Source organism: Typopeltis vanoorti, chromosome 23 (genome assembly GCF_054136105.1).
Source record: "Typopeltis vanoorti isolate ZY-2024b chromosome 23, IOZ_Tvanoo_1.0, whole genome shotgun sequence".
Taxonomy (NCBI): Eukaryota; Metazoa; Arthropoda; class Arachnida; order Uropygi; family Thelyphonidae; genus Typopeltis; species Typopeltis vanoorti.
Genome location: NC_143571.1, coordinates 91,095,471 through 91,115,570, shown reverse-complemented (window position 1 = coordinate 91,115,570; position 20,100 = coordinate 91,095,471). Strand labels below are relative to the sequence as shown.

Genomic DNA, 20,100 nt, shown 5'->3' with positions numbered 1-20,100 from the left:
CACCATTTCAGATTAAAAAAAAATCAGTGAATCAAATTAAACTGCGAACTATGTCACGTGCATTTAAGGAAACTGTTCAAAAGTTAATGAGAGGAAGTACTACAAAAGAACGATTATTAGCTAAAGTAGATTAACGTAAGAACTATTGGGCCCAACAGAGGCATTTAATGGATCGAAGGCTTGAACGAGTAAATGCCGATCCGTCTCTGAACTCAAATACAATAAAAATCATTTCATTCGGATAACGACAAACATGCTTTCATATTTTTGCATAATATTTTTCTCTAAATATGGAAGAAATTATAAACATCTTCCAACAAAGAAGCATGTGATTGGGGGTGTGGCAGTTTCTTTAAGGACAAATATTAACAAAACTGCTAGATTTTCTTGCGGTTTGGACCTCTATTTTGTAAGCACTGCTTAGGGTTTTTCTTTCCCCATGCACACTCAGTGTAAGCTAGCGAATGGACTGTCAGTGTTTCCTTTGCAAAAGTCATATGACGCTGGTCAAACTTGCTTGGATTATTCAATCTGTGCGCAGTTTAATTGATTAACCTTTTCAGTGGGAAACCAACCACTGACGGTACTGTCCATAATTACAGCCTCTAATATTTTACTTTCGTTTATGTTCATCTCCACACTTATATTATGGGATCGTTGGTCATTATGATACCGATGCAAATACCTGTTAAACAGCTAGCTGAAGTTAAGTAGGAAATAAGGAAAGATCTTTTGTCATTACACAGCGACAGGTCTCCGCATATGTGTACTTAAGCTGTTCTTATGAATGCCTCCATTGAAACGTGTCCTTGCTTTTACCACGAAGAAAGCCGTTTAATTGGCCGCTGTCGTCACAACAGGGAGGAGTAATTATCTCTTTTCAATCCCAGCTATTGTTTCTCGGAGTGCCCTCGCTATAGGTCGCTCTTACATACGGAGAACCCGTCCTTGGAGGAAGTAAACGCATGCAGTTGTTTTTGCCAAAGGATTCCAAGAAGTGTCCTCCAAACTGCACTCTTAATTACTCAGTGGTGGCTTGACACAGCCGAGCATCACCTTAATCTCTGCCGCACTACTAATACCGAGAACCAGTCGATTATTTAACGACCAGTATTTACTCTTAAAAAAGATGCGGTCGGTTATGTGGTCAAATATCATACATTCTGGTGAACCTTTGCATGGCAGGCGTGTTCATGATAGCGCTAGATTCAGTGTATCTTCCTTCCAATAAGTTTGCGCAAAAACGAAGAAAAAGAGATCGCAGTCGCTCTCGATTATTAACAACAACAACAAGGAAAAATTATTACGGAACTTTGTGTTAACTTCCGAAACATTACTTTTTTCGTTACTCACTTTTTTGTCCAGAAAGAACAGGTAAAGATGGAGGTCTGTTCACGTGACTTTTCTGAATCGCATTCTTCGTAACATCTTTTTCTTTCATTCTTTGTCAAAAATTTTATCTTAGACCTCAGCCTCTAGGAAGAAGAAGAGGATGAGTAAATCTTTACTCATCCTCTAGGAAGAAGAAGAAAAGTCGTCCTCAGGACGACGTTTCTTCTTCCTTAAGGATGAGTAAAGATCGCACAGCACAGCACCTTGTTTGGCAAAGTACTGTTGCGCAAATGGTTTTAAATCAACTTCTTTGATTACACTTTTTTCGGAAAAAAATATACCTTTCCCCTATAATTCTTGGTGTACTATTATCACCACTTGCACAGTGGCTGTTAGCGATTTAACATCACGCGGCTCGTACAATTTTGAATAAATCAATTGTTTGCATTCTATCTTGTAAAAAACTCTTGCTTACGCCACTAACGATAGTTTGTTCATTTCAAGCTGATATATTTGGGAGTATATTCAATAAATAATACTTTTCCTTGTGTTTTACGTGGGGATAATTTATGATACTATGGTACAAGTTTCCCTCGAAACTATGTTTCACAAGTTTTACTTCTCATCAATTTTAACATTTCTAAACTAAAATCTGATCAAGACAGGGCCCCTGCCTAAACTGAAATTTGAGAATATTAGCAAATATCTTCATTTGTAGGATTAAGATTTGTCATTGAATACAATTCAACTATACTTATTTGGTATGAAGAATATATAAATATAAAAATTCAATATCAATAGTTACCAACATTAAAAAGAATAAATAATAAAAAGATAAACATCATCTTCCTCAACCACAAGTCTCTCTCCTTGCGTATAGTGGCACATGACTAGTATCAGGGGAACTCAAAACTTTTCCGTTACATCGCTGCACCGCACGTCATTTGTACTCGCCCGCATAAGAAAAATTGTAATTAAACAGTTGCTGTCACGAAGTAGGCGCTGTGTTCATTTTTTATATTAGACTGAATTCTTGTCTTTATTTAAACACGTTCATCCTGCGTGTTTCCAATTTATGTATTATTATTACATAACCTCTCCAGAAACAGATTTTTGTTCGACATTCTATTATATGTAATTAAAATATTTCAAGGTGGTCAAATGGAAACACGAATGTGGATAAAATTGTTAAGAGCGGCCTGTAAATTCAAACGAAATTTTCCCTTGATCACATGATTAATATTTTTCGTTCAGTAATAATAAAACACTTCAGGTGGGCATTTCTTAACGGTTACGTAACACAGTACACAATTGCATCACATTCCACTTTTCTTGTAAGTAATTGTTACGTAAGTCGTGGAAAACAAGTTATTACGTCGATCTATTTCTCTCTCTGAAAGATTTTTTTTGTTTATCTAATTTCCGTTGTGAAGAAAGTGTGATCAAGAGTTAAGATATTTATTTACGCACGTAACCGATCGTAGACTGAGGCTCAAGGGCTCTTTCTCCGTCAAAACAGACAAGCACAGATAACCACGGAGATAGAAGCAAGGGGCCTAAAGTACCTAAATTAGTTTCATGAAATAATAAAGAACGATTGCCTTAGAAAGATGATCGCATTCTTGTGCAGAAATATCATTCGTTTATCAAAACACGAGGGGTGGTTAAACAACTGAGTTGTCAGCAACCTTTTGCGTGTAGAACCCGATTTGACCTGAGAACGATCAACAGTCCGAACTCACAACTTAACATTCACAAAATCGTAGAGTGTTGGAACTTCGTGTAAAATTTTCATATTTTAAGTATTTTTTAAATAATTAGATTAAAAAACTTTTCTGACCGATTAGAGATTTATTTATTTTAATACTAAAGAAAAATTAATAAAAGACGTGCATTCAAATAACGTTTCAGTTTGCCTCCATTTCAAAATTATTTTGTGCAAATTTGCCAACCGCACATCAGCTCGTATCAGAACCTTCTAAACGGTATACTACACACATTTCGTGCATAAAAGAGAATTATGTAAAGCAGATTTCTAAGGAAGATGTGGTCAACATAGAAAAATGCATTTAGGCAGCGCGACCACTGAAACTGTATCTTTTGTTTGATATACACAGAGAGATTAACCTGTTTCATTTCAACGTTGGTGCTAGTACTAATCAATATTCGTCACAAATAATTTTTACTAATAAAAAATAGCAGATGAACATATGAACAATATTTTCTGTTATTACAGTTCGTGACTTGTTTTTTATTTTAATAAGAATTTAGCATTCGATCAATCGTCCTCCCCACGCGTTTTCTGTTTGCTCTTGTTCGTGAATTGTGTCAATTGTTTTCCGGTGTTTAGACAGACTTCATCCCATTTTGTCATATTTCATGAAAAGGTTTTACTTCGATTTAAAGGGGTGGCTAAAATTGCCGGCCTCGTGGGCCTACAATCTTATCGAATTAGCTCGGATACCTTAAAATCGCGGAAGTTAGCGCAGCACCTCTCCAACCAACAGGCCGCAGGTTCAAATCCTGCTTTGGTTTGATTTTATTACAACAATTCGTAATAAACACTTTACTACATTCTACCTTATTCATCTGTTTATTAAACTAAATAAAAATCCATACAACAGAACAGAAACTTCCGATTTTCTTAGAAACTCCTGGAACCTTGCAGATTCGTCAGGTCAGTGCGTTAGTTACGACGTTTTTAGCTCTTTCCTGCAAAAAAATGGTCTTTAGGCTGTTTTGAGACCTAGAGAAGTTTGACTTCTGGCTCTCGCAATTAGGGGTTTAGCGATATGATAGTTAGTTGAATGCATTTGAAAGTTAATGGTTTTCTTTGTTACGTCGGAAAGAACTGAAACAAGAAATATCGAACAGTCATAACGTGGTTAAAATTTTTCGACCTTTTACGAGCTGGTTGATTACATGCTTATTTCCAAACTACAGGATAGATGATTATAAGAGGAATAATTTCTGGAGCAAAGCATAACGAATTCTTAGAAATGCCACCGAAACCAGGATGCCAACCTGTTCCTTTCGCGGGTATCTTTATGAAGCTTTCTGGCATCCGGCATGTACAAATTCTTCTGATCTCTTCCTGGAATCAAAAGGACATTGAATGCTGCATGTTCAAAATGGGAAGAAAGCATTTTACTCGGATCACTCAAGAAAAATTGGAAAAAGTGTAAGAAGCCAGGAGATTTTTTTTTTTGTAAGCTACGTAATGACGCAAAGGAGATGAAACTCGAGTTGCGGGAAACAGTTTTACAAACAGGCAGAAACTGCTACGAACTTGATTTTTTTCCCTACTTTTGTTCTTTCCAAATCAGTTTTAGAAAGTTGATAATTCGCTTATAACTATTTCGAGCGTCGTATAAACTGAACATGAGGATGAAAACTTTGATGAAAGCAGTTGTGATGAAAGCCCTTCTTGTATACATTATTAGCACCCCCCCCCCCCTCCCTTGAGAAGCAGTGGCTTAGAAAAGGGAAGAATTTAAAGCTGAATGAAGAATAAATGTTTCCATGCCAATTATAAAAGTCCAGCGATGAGAAGAAGAAATGTTTGGATAACAAGAATGAACAGAATAATCATCTAAGGAAATAGTGGAGATCGTCCCGCTTGGCATTATTACAATTCCAAACAACACGTGGATGAGAGTTCTTCAATGGGAGAAGAAATCAGTACCTGGTAGTGGTCCGAGTAGCCTAGAGGACAAACTACATCAACAGTGGGTATATGTTGAAGGGTCATTCGTGAAGAGAGATGTGGAGTGTTTGGAGAGTGGTGGTCAGGATTATTTCGTTTTCTGCAGGAAAGTAAACAATTTGCGAAAGATCATTTTTAATACCAAGATTTTAGGTGATACATAAATTGTAATACCTGGTGAGAAGCCACACCACAAATCCCGTTTACCGGAAGCCTGAAGTGGGTTGAAATAGTTCTGTGTTTAGTCTCTCGAACAAGTTTATGGATTATCTGATTCCGACCCATCAACAGTCCTCTTGCTGAGCACTGTGGGTTTACGACTTTTGTTTGTGGTATTAGCTTAAAAAGTACCTCGGCATCTTTACCTGCTGGATCAGTGGGGTTGGAAGAGAAAAGCCAGTGGAACTGTGCGTGGACGTTCGATGCTTCAAGGAAATTGAGTTCGCAATCAGGAAAGAAGAAATATCACCTTTAAAGAATTCACAAAAGTGCAGAATGATTGGTGGAATTAGAAGTAAAGCTACTGATCATCATCATCATCATCATCATACGTATCAAGGATTTAGGCCTAGTATAGCCTGTTCTCGGCCTTAGAAGTCATCGTTGAATCGTTTAAGAGGACGTCCTGGTTTTCTTTTCCCTAATGGCTTGTACTTTAAGGCTTGTTTTGGTAATCTTTCTGTTTTCATTCTTTGAACGCGTTCCATCCATTTATGTTTGTATTTTTTAATTTTTTCAATTACTGGTTCTTGGTTTAATTCTTTCATAATATCTTCGTTTCTTTTGTGATCAAATAAGGTATACTTTGCAGTTTTTCTCATAAACTTCATTTCTGTTGTTGTTAATCTTTGTTTGTCTTTTTGTTTTATTGTCCAGATTTCGCTTCCATGCATTAAGACTGCTAGGGCTAATGTATTGTATACTTTTAGCCTGGTTTGTTTTTGAACTAGGTTTGGTTTAAATATAGAGTTAATTACTCCTGTTATTTTTAAATATTTTGCAATTTTTATGTTTATATCTTTTTCATTTTCATAAGTGATCATACATCCTAGGTGGTTAAATGAATTCACCTGTTCTAAGATCTTGTTATCTAATACTATTTTAGTTCTTGCTGGATCTTGTCCTTTAAAGGCCATAGTTTTTGATTTTTCCGTTGATATTATCATACCATAATCTTTGGATATCTCATTTAGATTTAAAATAGCTTTCTGTAAGTTATCTTCAGAATTTGTAATTATTATTTGGTCGTCTGCAAAGAGGAGGGTGTTTAAGTTAACTGTAGGTGAAAGTTTTTAATTCCTTGATGTAAATTTTTACTCCATTTTATTATTATTTCATTTAAGTAGATATTAAAAAGAGTTGCTGAGAGGGGACATCCCTGTCGGACCCCTTGGTTTATCCCTCTTGTATATGATAGCTCATGATTTAATTTATTTGAATTTGATTATTTTCATATATACTTGTGACAGCTTTTAGGATATTATTTGGTATTTGTCTTTCTTTTAATATGTTAAATAATATGTTTCTTTTAACTTTGTCAAATGCTTTTTCAAAGTCAATAAATGCAATATGTGTTTCTAAATTATATTCTCTTCTTTTCTCTATTATTAATTTTAGGCAGAAGGCTGGGTCTATACATGATCGTCCTTTTCTAAATCCATTTTGTACCTCTAGAATAAGGTTTTCGGAATATTTCATTAGTTTGTTATTTAAGATTCTGATGTATATTTTGTAACATGAATTTATATACTGATACCTCTATAGTTTTTATGGTCATCTCTATTACCTTTCTTAAAGATAGGAATCACAATTGCTTTTTTCCATTCTATTGGGGGGATACCAGTTGAGTAAATTTTATTTAAAAATAATAAGAGCCTTCCTTTGAATCTTGTTCCTGCGTATTTATATAGTTCTGAACCTAGCTTATCTTCTCCAGGTGATTTTCCGTTTCTTGTTTCTTTCAGGCTGATTTCTAATTCTTCTTCAGTTATTTCCTTTTCATTTTCGTTAATTGTTTGCCAGTTGTCTTTTTTAAAATATTTGTCTGTCCACAGTTCTGTGTAGTAATTTAGAAATTCTTCCAATATCAATTCAGTGTTTAATTTTATGTTTTCTTTGGTATCTGCATTTAGGTGTTTCAAAATCTTATATACATTGGGTCTTATTTTATATAAATCATGTTCTAAATTAGAAACAAATTTATTCCATGATTCCCTATGTCTTTTTCTGACTTCTCTTTTAGCTATGGCTCTTATTCTTTTATATTCTATTTCATCTTCTAATCTTTTACTGCTTAACCATTTGTGATAGGCTTCTTTTTTCTTTTTGATTATTTCTTTGATTGTATCATCCCAGATCTTCAGTTTTTTTCTTTTATTGAATTTTTTGGTCTTTCCTAAGCTTTCATTTGCTGCTGCATTTAGTATCGTTTTTATATTAAGCCATTCTATTTCTATTTCTTCATTTTGTTTTATTTTATCTAGATACTGGTTAATTCTTTGTTCATATAGCCATTGTACATTTGTGTCATTCAATAGTCTAGTTTTATAAACAAATGTTTCAATTTTTCTTTCTGTTCTTGTTACTTGTAGCCATTTAGGTGGTAATCTTAATTTTATTTTAACAAGGAAGTGGTCACTGCTTATTTCATATCCTCTGTGAACTCTAACATCTAGTGAAAATTTTGATTGTCTTTTCATTTAATATGAAGTAATCTAATATTGATTTCCATCCTCTTGCTGCCCAAGAGTATCAGTAAAGCTACTGATAGAAACAGCAAATGAGTTTGATAAAATCAGACCAAGGCATTCATGGCAAATATTAAAAAAGGAGATTCTAAGTTGAATCTTCTCTTTCACACGATATACAGTGGTCACAATTAAACCTCCCCTATTCAGAGCCTTATGTAGTTCGATCTAACAACCGGAATGTCACCAAATTTGGTGGGACTATTAATCAAGACATGGAAAAAAGGATTCCATGGAAACAAAAGTTTGAAAAGTCGCCGATAGGGGGAAATGGTACTTTTGTAAGCCCTGGAAGCTGAAAATATGCATAAAACGAAGTTGAACACTTGTTTTGCTGGCATCATAAGAACAATCAAGTAAAGGAAGACTTCACAAACGCATTCCTATCGATAGTCGTTCAAACATGCGCCTCACTTTAGCGCGCGTTAATTATCAAGTTATTTCACTTTAACGAGTGCAATGCATCAGCCGCTCTTCGCGAGTTTAGAACCCGCCAGAACTTGCTTAAAAGTCCTCTGACAGCTAACTCATTTAGATCGGTGATTCGGAAGTCTGAAGAAACGGGATCTTTGAAAGGTCGATCTGGCAGAGGGCGGAAACCAGTAACACCACGGATAATTGAAGAAGTTGCCACTGTGATTGTCGACAGATCACACGAAAATGTTGCGGGCACTACCATCGCCCATGATTGATATGTCCATGATACGCCCATCATTGATAATTTGTCTGAGCAAAAATATTACGTTTTATCCATACAAGATCAGCCGCGTGCAGCAACTGATACACGATGATTATTATAGGCGACTGACATTTTCTCTGGTGTTTCTGGTCAGATTGGAAATGGACGATGCTTGGCATTTGGAAAAATTCTGTGGGAAGATGAGACGCATTTTTTATCTGAACGGACTTTAAACGCCCAAAATTGTTGAATTTCGGCTTCCAAATTATTCGGAAATCCCATTACATTCACCGAAAATTACCATTTGGTGTGGTTTCGCAGCAAATTTTATAACACGGCCAATATTTTTTGCGCACATCACGCCAATAGGACCATTAACTTTTTTCATTGCCGCCCAGAAATCCCGCGATATGCTGAACAGTTTTATCATTCCACAACTTCAACGACGATGTCTGAACGAGACCACTTTTATGCAAGTTGGAGCATCTCCTTACATTGAACAACCGATTCAGCAACTAAGACGGCATCACTTCACAGAAGGAAGAGTGATTAGTCTCTTCTTTCCAGCTGCATGGCCACCTCGCTCCCCTGATATTACTCAATGCGGTTTTTTGTTGTGAGGTTACCTGAAGGCTAACGCCTCGCTGGCCTTCAGAAGAACGTAACACGAAATGTGATGACCATTCCTTCACATACGTTACGTTCTGCTGTTGAGAATGCTGTACAGGATGCAATTTCTAGTCCACGAGAACGATGGTCACATTGAACCAGGATCCTCTTTCGCATGAGTTCACCCAATTGATGTTAAATGTTTTTTGCAGTGTTATCATAAGTGCAACGCATAAATGCAATCTTTCATTTCAGTTTAGTCGTTGTTGTCCATTTGTCTGTACATTTTAAGGCTTTTTTTACATTGTACAGCGCCATATTTCCCACTATCGGCGACTTTTCGAACTTTTGTTTTATGTGTGGAGTCCTTCCCATGTCTTGATTACTAGCCCTACCAGATTTGGTGACATTCCGGTCGTTAAATTGAGCTGCATAAGGCTCTGAATAAGGGACGTTTAATTATGGCCACCCTGTACATCCGAGAAAAAGGCATAAATGCCACCTTGGAGATAAAAAATAGCAGTATAATTTGGAAAACTCAGGCGGGAAGCGATCAAATAAGATGAAATTTGAGTTTCTGTTGGGAAAATAATGGCATCTAATATGTAGAATGGAGAAGGATGTTAATATAACTGAGGTTGCTACGAAGATCATACATTTGGGAAAGAAATCCGTATGGTTTTGTGAGGACTATCTTTTTTTTCTTTTTTTTTTTACAATTCATCTATTTTTGTTTATTTGACTTTTCATGGTTCTTGTTTAAGGCAAGTTGAAATGAGGATGTATGAATATACAGTAATGAATTAATTCTTTATCGATTAACTCTTCAACCACACACACACACGAAGAACAGGCAGTAAAGCCTACTAAAGCGTGAATATTACGCTCAGTTCATACGCCGTGCTTTGAGGAATACTTTTTTAACACAAGCTATGGAGAAATGTTTGATTTCTCTCTCCATTTCTGTTGCTCCGAAAACATCACTCCTGTTTCATGAAACCTAGTGGTCCCTACAATCACACGACCTTGGGCTTTTCTCTGAGAGGATGGGGACTATACATTTTAACCCCCTGCCTGCATTAGTTCACTCCTAGAGAGTTTCCTCCAGGCTGAACGTCTAATGCCTGCTAGTTGGAGGACATATTCAGAGATTCTAAAGAGCCCATCAACATGATGTTGTAGGCTGAGAATTCGTTTCCGCAGATCTATGCAATTCACTGTGTTGTGGAGGAGTCAACATCAGCATTTTAGATTTTCGATGTTCGGGTCTTAACACACAGCGCATTTGCTGTGTGTTAAGACCCGAACCATCTCTCGGCTGTCTGAAAAGAATGCCTGCAGTCCCGTTTTAAGCCCGTGAACACTAAAAAATTAAAATCTAAAAACCAAAATGAAAGATTATTAATTTAATTATTAAGGTTGTTTTTAACTTGCACATTCGTCAGTTCAAAGAATATATTAGAAAAGCAAATTGAGATTACGTTTTTCTTTTTATTTTCCAAAATTGCATTTATGTTTTGTTTTTGGTGGGTGATGATTTCAGGCTTTGGAAGAACTTAAAATCACCATCAGAAAACTGTAATACATTCATTCCCTGATAGCGATCACTATTCGCAGAAAGGTCCTTTTGAACTTTTTTTTTAATTATCCAAACACTCGTAAACAACTAGAGAATGGAGGCATCCTGCTAAAATGATTCCTGCTATTAATTTTCCTAAGACTATTCTGTGATATTTATTCTGATTAAATGTAAGCGATATAAAATACGCAGCAGCATTTGTATTCACAAAATGGGACATCTGGTAACGAGATTTTTTCGATTATGAAACGAAGGAAAGGTAACTAAGAAACACAAAAGGGTAGGAGGAAAGAGAGAGAGAGAGAGAGAGAGAGAGAGAGACAGACAGACAGAAATAGAGAAAGGCGAATTTCTCTGTGATATAATTCGAATCACTTACATGAAATAGAAGCCAATGACGTGGCATTGAAAGTACCTTTATTTGTTTATGTAGACAGATCACGCATATGCACGTGCAACTGATTAGCTCCATTGTGACATTTTCTCCGAACATCTAGGCGTTCAAAGGAACACATCTTTGCAGATAAGAGCAAATGTCACTCAAAAGACGACAGATGAATAGAGGGTCGAGCAAATCACTTACACCCCATTGCGGAAGTCTGGTGTCATTTGACAAGAGGCTCACCTCTTCGCACCTTCGAATTCCGGGATGACGTCACAGGACTTGCGAAGGGTACTCGGATATAAAATACAGCACCACTCAAAGAACGACTGATTTCTGCTTTACATTTTGCGACTGAAACAGGTAAGTGGAGTATCGTAGTTCATTCTCTCTCTCTCTCTCTCTGTTTATTAATTAGTATGATTATTCTTGTTAGATCAACGGGGATTGATCTAACTATATCATCTAAACGTTGAAGTTAAAAGCAATGAAGTCCACGTGGACTTTTCAAAGGACTCCGTCGCTTTGAAGAAGATTCTAGAAAACTTTTGATTGCAAATAATGCCAAAGTCAAAAAATCAGATGGTTGCATTATTCAATTAAATACGCCTTGTTTTTGAACAGTTTGTGTCTTCTTTACTGCCTGCTCTTCATCTTCATTTTAGACCTAAAGTAACTCTGAAGTTTTATCTTTAGAAAAAAATGTTGATACAGTTGTTCTGGAACAGCTGAAGAACAAAATCACAACAATTAGAGATTCTGGAAATGATCTCAGCATATAATAAGAACCTAAAATATACTGAGTAGACTAGCATTGCATCAATACATCATTAATGTCATCTACCTCCTTGATAATTAGGGTGTAGATGATATTAGTGTAGATAATCTATGATGGTGAGAGAGAATTAACAGACCGTCTTGTTTTCTATCGAGTGGTGAACATTCACATTTATTTATATTTATCCATTTTGCTTGCACCTTACAAAACTGAGTTTCTATAATGTTTTCTTTGTTGATTATTTTTAATTGCCCATCGCTGACTGTCTGTCCGTCTCTCAGCATGTTAATATGTGTGTGTGTGTGTGTGTGTGTGTGTGTGTGTGTGTGTGTGTGTGTGTGTGTGTGTGTGTGTGTGTGTGTGTGCGTGCGTGCATCATTTAAATCTCTGTTCTGACTGAGAGGAAATCGTCGACATTTTGGATCTTCGCTAAAGTAAAGTTGAAGTGTTTTGCCATCTCAGTTGTAGTTATGATCAGACCACGTTTAGTGGCGAAATAAGGTAAAGCGATAAAGGAATTGTTATGAATGCATTGCAAACTCATCTACTTGTAATGTTCACCTTGTTTTGTGTTTTATTTGTATGTTGAGGTGATGCCATCGTCCTGTTGATGAAATGAAAATGCAAAGATACAAGATAAAATATTCGTGTAATTTTACATATTTATATATTTTGAGAAAGTTTAGCGTATATTCAGCATAGAGTCTCTAAAATGATAAATTTGCAGGCTTAAACATTCTTCGGAGGAGTTGCGAGTGGTTCTCTTTTCTTAAAACTATTCTAATTAATGTTTTCTGTTCCAGATCGAAACCAATCAGAAGGCAATGAAGTGGCTTTTGGTGTGTTTGCTATTGACCGTCTGCGTCTCCATGTAAGTTTTATGTTCATTACGCACGAAACCTCAGTCACTCACTGATTGCTTTCATAACTTTTAGGTTAATTAACAATTAATTAATTAATAATAATTTGAACACATTTTTCTTATAAGATTTTAGTAAGCGGCTGAGAACAAAGAAAGATGATATCACGTCGTAATTGTCAGCAAAAGGAAGCTTAAAGAGTTGAAGCTCAGCTCGAAATGATTGAGGGGTTGCTCCACCTACTCGAACAGGTTTTCAGAATTACTGATTCCGAGAGATGACGCAAATTTCAATGAAAATATTAGCGAGAATCGTAAAAATCGAAAATGTTTATGATAGGAATGAAGAGGATCACTGAGAAATGAAATCTCGTCTAAGAAAAGAAAAGTAAGTTGAAGGCAGAACCAATTCAAAGCAGAATGCTATTCGGAACACTTTCCTTGAAATCGTCGCACAAACACATCAGTAATAGAGGCAAACTAAAGAAAATATTTTTCTTTGAACTATGTGAAAATTCTTCAAGCCACGCACTTCCCTTCATTTCTATTCCCTAAACTACAAGTTTTTGGAACTGCGGTTTTCGGGTGACTCGACCCGATTCTGGTTGAAGGCTGACATGACATCATTCTCAGTGGAGAAAACAGACTTGATGGTAGATCCCACCTTTGACTAAGCTGCAGCAAAAGCGTTTTATTCTTCTTTTATTTTTTTTACGTTTGAGCACGAGATGCAATTGAAGATGGATGTCAAGTGGGTTCTCCTTTCACTAGAAAATGTTAAGCATTCTTAAATATTTTTTTTTCTTGTTGGCGAAGCTGTCAAATGAAAAGGATCATCGTCATGTGCTGCTCTTTCGGATATATAAAGGGGGGGGGGGGATAGGTGAAAGAACGGAAGTTGGGAATCCTGCATGATCAACCATTTTTCAAATGACAAGGGCAAGGCGCGTCAGGTGACTGCCGTTCGTCGAACTCTAAACGTATCTTTTGGAGACAATATTCAATAAAATGACGATGAGATAGGCGAAATATTCAAATTTATGCAAATGGATACAATGTACCCTTTCTGTCATTATTATTATTATTATTAGACATCAAAAGAAAGCAACAAAAAAAAATGTATGTGTAATTAAAAATAAGAATGGAGTACTTCAGAAGATACAGTAATCCCTACATTAATGCGTCATTTTTTTTTTATACTCAGATTCGATTAGTGCGCCTATATACATCGTAAAAATAAATGTTACAGATTTTAAAAAAATTTATGGTTAACTATTTTAAAAAATCACTCACCAGAATGAAATAATTTAGTTGCCGATTTAAAACATTTTACCAAGTTATTTTTAACTTGGTAAAATGTTTTAACCCCTCCCTAGCTACGCCACTGTGTAGCATACTACACAGTGGCGTAGCTAGGGATGGGCGGTCCTCCCCGGGCGGCACTTTTCACGTGAGACACAATTTTATTTTTCGATGATTCTTCTATTCATGTTAACTTAGTAATTTTATTAGTTAATTAATAATTAGTTTTCATCAACTATCTTAGAACTGAAATAAACATAAACATAGTGTTTCAATTTCTTTCCCTACGTCGTTCTTTTTGTAATATTTTTGGTGTGTATTGAGAGGGGCGACAAACTTAGGGACCGTCCCTGGCGGCAAAAGTTCTAGCTACGCCACTGATACTACACTATTTCCATGTACACTATGTATGCTATGTTCCAAATTTTTACCGCCAAAATTTATGTCATCTGCTATAGTACGCCCACAGATTCGAGGCTCTTCGACACTTCTGCGCATGTCACAAAAAAGAGAATCTATTCCGATAGTAGGGTAATCAATCCATCTTCCGGGATGAGTTATTTATTATTACACGTCGGAAAATTAACTTCTCTTTTATGATCATTGTAGTTTTTAAAGTGGTAACTATTTTGCTTGTATAACAGTTGGGAAATTTATCTATAAAGCACGTGATTTCGCATGTTGGCGATCAATTCGTACGTCCTTCATTTTCAATGATAACGTCCAAGAGTTAATTAAATGTCATTCTGAAGAATCGAGTGATTCCAACCTGCTAAATTTAGATGCACAGCGGGAAGATCCCGAAGAATATGAAGAAAATTTAACCACTGATAGTCAGCCAAAAGACACTTCACAGAAACAATTTGAAAATGCTTTTTCGTACAATCGCAGTTTTTAAGCAGCAATGCTTGGAGGCTGACCCTGATGAAGAGTAGAAGAGGCAGTAGGGCCATACCGTCGGTTGTATGAAAAAAAAGAAGCAAAATGTCCGCCAAACTACGTTAGCTCAATTCTTTGTTAAGAAGCAGAATAATAAATTTATATTCTGAATATGTTTTATTGTCTTTCAGCTTCATGGTTTTCCTTTAACTAGACCCTGAGACATACGCTAATTCTTTTATAAAAAAAAAAATTAAGGGTTAACAAAGAAATCTGAGGAACGAATTATACTTTTTTCCATAGGTTATTATATCCGATTAGTGAGTTTTCGATTAATGCGCCTGTTTTAAAGAACATTAGGCGCACTGATCGAGAGATTGCTGTACTCTTTTGTATGTGGAGTTAGTCTAAAAATCTGTCAAAATTAGCGTATTTTTTAATTTCTTTATGTTTTTGAAGCGAGAGAGAGAGAGAGAGAGAGAGAGAGAGAGAGCTAACCACTCATCAACTAGACACCTGCAAAGTGATTGGAGACTTTTCGATTGGTTAAGGACATATTTCTAGTGATCAAATAAGCGGTGCTCCTGTTCGCTCCTTTCATTCACATCTACACCACGGATTTTCGTCTCTGTTTTCTTTCTAAACATCCGCGCTTTCCGGAATGAGTAAAAAAAGGCAAATTTATTGTCCTATTTATTGTCAATAGAAGGTGTAATCTGACACGTAGTTTCTAACATTCATCGAATGCCAAAATAGCCAACATGAAATGCGTGCAAGTTTGCGACAAATCAAATTATTGCCATTCTACCGCGTGTTATTTGCTTAGTCCATCATATTTGAAGTTTCTAAAAATGCTCTTTTGCTGCAACCACGCATTAATGTAACCATAATTCACGCCCATTCTCCATCTTTTCACGGAATGTCGTAACCTTCGGATTGCGTATTAAATGAAGTACCGGCTCAAGGATGGGGAGAAAAATTAAGCGTAAACTGATCTGACCAGATTCCCTCATTTATCTACATTATTAAGGGGGAGTTCTTATTGCCAGATGGTTTTAGTTTAGTTTTGTTTGTTTGACTGACTGAGGCGCAATTTCTGTTTGGTGGAATGATAAAGTCAGTTCTAAATCAGGTTTTTGTTTTTGCTTGTTTTTGTCACGCAGTTCGTATAAAATCAAAGTCATTGATCGCCTTTGTAATACTGATGTCTTAAAAGATGTGAAAATGAAGGGCTTTTAATTTTTTATTTTTACAGATGCTAACGACAAAAGTGCGATCACTATAAACTGCATTTAATCATCCTTAAATGTGGCTAATTCCGTTGCTAATGTGTTACAAACTTGATCACTGTAACCACGCATTAGGCATACCTTGCGTGATTGGCTGGACTCACACTTAAAAAAAAAAAAAAACACGACATAACTGTGGTTGAAGAGTCTCATACTTTGTGCTGAAATTAGTATCGCGTTAAAACTATATTTAAGAGAAATTTGAATTATGCGTAGCTCAACTGCTTCTGACATCCTTTGACTCTGGACGCACCCGTTTTAGACATACTCTGCACCACTTTGTAATAATATGAGTCAAGACCGTTCTTCCTTCAGTATTCTTTCCCGACTATGTACTACCAATGTTGAGCATCCGATGTTCCGGTCCCCAAACGTGATCTGCTGAGTTGGGATCGAGAATGTCTCAACTTGCCAATTAAAGTTTTCCACATTAAACAAAAATCCACCAGTCTGATGTTGTGCGTACAACTGAAAGACGTAGGTATGTCCGCGAAATGTCAGACGATGCAACGTAGGAATCATCGCATCATCTAGAGTTGCTTCAAATCATTCGATTAATCCTTCAGCCACTATAATCCAGGTTCCTAATCCCACCCCCAACATGTTAACTTGTTGGCTCTCTCAGTGCGTTTCTTTGCTGACGAGGCACCCGCACATTTTCAACAGCTGAAAGTCTTGAGTGCAGTTGATTTTGGAAGAGGCAGCCTCTTCCACTGTCAAGAGAGGTGGGCCACTGATATGACATATGATAGCACGTGTTTCGAAGTCGGTAAATTCTACACGTTTCTTTCTGTTTTTTTTTTTTTATGTTGAGCCCATACACGAGAGGTTTCGTTGTAATAAAGAGAATGGCTTGATACACATTTCAATATTTGTCAGTACATATTTTATTATTTTAAAAATATTAATAATTTGTTGTTGGTGTTGTTGCTGATGTTCATCGTAAGACAAACTTCACTTGTAGAAGAATTAATATAAAATTTAATTAATTATTATATTAATTAATGAAAATAATTATGTCGCATAATGATAAAAAATGCACGTGCTGCTTAATGCTGTCATTTTTTTGTTTTGTTTTGCAGAGCCTTCAGTGCTAGTCCTAGAAAATGTGGCCCCTGCAACAGACTCGCTTGTCCGCAGGTGATGTGCCCTTGCGGTGGTCGAATGGACGAATGCAATTGCTGCGCGGTGTGCAACAAGGTAAATCCGTCTCCCCTTTATTCTACTATTAAGACCTGAGAACGGGAAAGTTAGAACGATAAAGGAATCGGGTTTTCTTTTTGATAATTGATAATTCCGATTTGCGTGCGTGTACACACACACGCACGCAAATCGGAAACAGCTGAAATAATTTATTAAAAAATTATATAATTAAACGGAAGAACACGTGATACGACATAGCTGGTCTCAGAAAGGGGGCACAAAAATATTCTAAAAGATTATATTAAGAAGGCAAACAGTTCATCACTTCTTGGTTCCATAAAACATTCCAAGTGCAGGATATAAGCGAATATGATCTTCGTCAACGAGGAGCGGTGGTCAAAAACTGTGAAAGCCGATTTAAACTGATCAGCACTCGTGTCTCGGAATCCTACCGAAGGCCGTGCTAGCAAACACTTCGTTTGTTGTAAGTCGCTAGTTTAAAGAAATTAAACTAACGACTTACAACAACAACTTATCAAGCTAAATAAGCCGAACGTTATTCAGGAAAATAATAGAGAACTTGGCAGGATACGGCAGGTTTTGGGATAGAAATTAAACTACCATTTTCAACATTTATGACTTTGATTTGCGATATTAGAGAAGGATTAAGTTTTTATCTTAACTGACCCTACTTTTAATACACGAATAAGTAAATATCTCTCATAATTAAGGAAAGAAAATATACAGCAAGAGAAGAAAATAAATTTCGAGGTCCAGAATACGGAACTGAACGCAAACTGCCTAAATTCCGATAGTAATCATAGTCCACCCCAGTGGATGGTTCATAATATTGCTACGTGCTCTTTTTGTGTGTGTTATTACAATTATACAATCGTCTGATTAATGTGTTCATTTTGTGCGTTATTGCAATTTTTATGTTGTGTCCCAGAAGATGTTGCTGTGACAAAGACGAAATATTGGGATCTTTAAACACGTGTTTAATTATTTCTTTGCTGTTTTCTTTCTGTGGAACCTAATTATGTACTCACATCAGCCCTCAAGCTGATACACGTTGCTAAGAGCCTTGGACTCACTGTTGCGTATTATGTTGTTAAATATTGTTGCTGTCCCATTCGTCTGTTATGTATGTGATGTGCACTTGTCAGTTTGTGTCCCGTCCGTCCCTTCATGTCTGTGGATGTCCTAATGCATTGCTTTATTTTTTTGCCAGTGCCGAGGATAAGACTTAAGGAGCTGCGCTATCTTCTGGTCTTCGGAAGGTAATTTTTCTCTGTTAGTTGGTGAAGGGATGTCAGTTTGCATTTTAATTAGAATAGCATCTGAAGTAACACCTAAATTACTTGCAGATGAAATTTTGTTGTAAGATAGTCATTCTTTTTTTTATCTCATAGACAGCAAAGAGAAATTATAAATATAATTTAAAGGCTATTCCACATCCATATCATCGCTCTGTTTTTGTATTGCATTGTTTTATAATTAGGCATAACGCATGTGAGTGTAATGTTTGTAAGACTGTTATTTTTTCTTTCTGGCCAGTGTCCCGGGGAGCCCTGCAGCAATGCGGCCATGGACGTGTGTGGAAAGCAAACGAAGTGCGTGTCGAAGGAAAGTTTCGGCATCGGAGTGTGCATGTAACCAGTCACAAGACGAGAAGATAACGCGGCGAAAACTCCTTCCAACTTGGCTTTTATTACTGGCATTGCAAATAAAGCAATGCCAATAATTATGATTTTAAGATTTATAATTTCGCCTGGATTTTCGATAATAAAATTAGTTTTTTCTTTTCTGTGCCGTCAGCGTATTTTGTTAAACATCGCTCACAGCACCAGCAGACACTGAAAGGAAGCCACAAAGTGATGAGCACAATAAAAACCGTAATAATTCTGCCGTTCCGTCTCCTGTGTGCGTGTGTGTGTGTGTGTGTGTGTTTGCGGAGCGTCTCAACAGACGGATAAATATCGAATTAACTCGCTCACTAGGTCACGACTAGAAAAATTAAGCGAAACCTGAGCAGACTCGTGTTCAGTCATTTGCCTGCCAGGTTTATCAGAGATTCGAGCTAATACCCTTACGTGGGGCCTCTTAACAAAGGCCCTTCGCATTAGCATGCGTATTGACTTTCCTTGCACTACAGCAAACAAAGTAGGCGAAAGGGGGAATACTTATCTCTGTTCCGGACGCACTTTAGCCTTATCGCGGTTCCACATCGGAACATTAACCACACTTCCTTAGAGTGGGCAGCTCTCACGTACGCACTAATACCGTCGTCAAGCCTTTAGATGCAATCGGATGTATCGGGGTGTACGCTGGGGGACTGTACAAAGAACAAAGGGAGTTGTCAGTGGTGAATGATTGAAGTTGGCAAATGACGCAAGACTGTGTGATGAACTCATCATCGCGGTTTGCAGAGCCAAATAGCAAAGTTATTATCAGTAGTTTTTACAAACTGTGAGCTCCGCATCATTACTGCCTTTCTTGCGAAACGTACACAAAAGTTTAGGTAAATTATGGGGAGCGCGCCAGGGTGAATGGTTAGTGGGAAAGCGACAATTAAAGTCAACGACCTCTCTCTTACGTCTGTTTGTGTGTGGACTATGCCTCCAGGTGACTGACTGCTTGACTGGAATTCTGCCGAGGAAGAATATTACGTTCGAACAAAATTCATTCAACCTTTGCATCCACTGTCGGAACTCGTGGGTGAAAGGGGAAGCGGAATCCTGTAATTATTCAAACTCGGCGGCCAACAGGCTAAGCACATGAAAATAAATTATTTATTATAACCTGCCTTCCCAGGC

The 20,100-nt window shown here is 36.8% G+C and overlaps 1 protein-coding gene across 3 annotated transcripts in view; it reads left to right on the top strand.

Moving 5' to 3' along the window:
- Window positions 1-19,089, top strand: part of LOC150094054 (insulin-like growth factor-binding protein-like 1) — a 74,144-nt gene extending 55,055 nt beyond the window's left edge. The window contains exons 2-5 of one of the 3 annotated variants that reach the window (XM_090412899.1): window positions 12,616-12,683; window positions 17,224-17,341; window positions 18,516-18,564; window positions 18,842-19,089. In XM_090412899.1, coding sequence (XP_090269025.1) covers window positions 12,616-12,683; window positions 17,224-17,341; window positions 18,516-18,527 — 198 coding nt within the window. In that variant the 3' untranslated portion in view covers window positions 18,528-18,564; window positions 18,842-19,089. Of the gene's footprint in view, window positions 1-11,342; window positions 11,398-12,615; window positions 12,684-17,223; window positions 17,342-18,515; window positions 18,565-18,841 lie in introns of those variants that run through there. The other 2 variants (XM_090412898.1, XM_090412897.1) reach the window with 2 other exon arrangements.
- The last annotated feature ends 1,011 nt before the right edge of the window (window positions 19,090-20,100 follow it).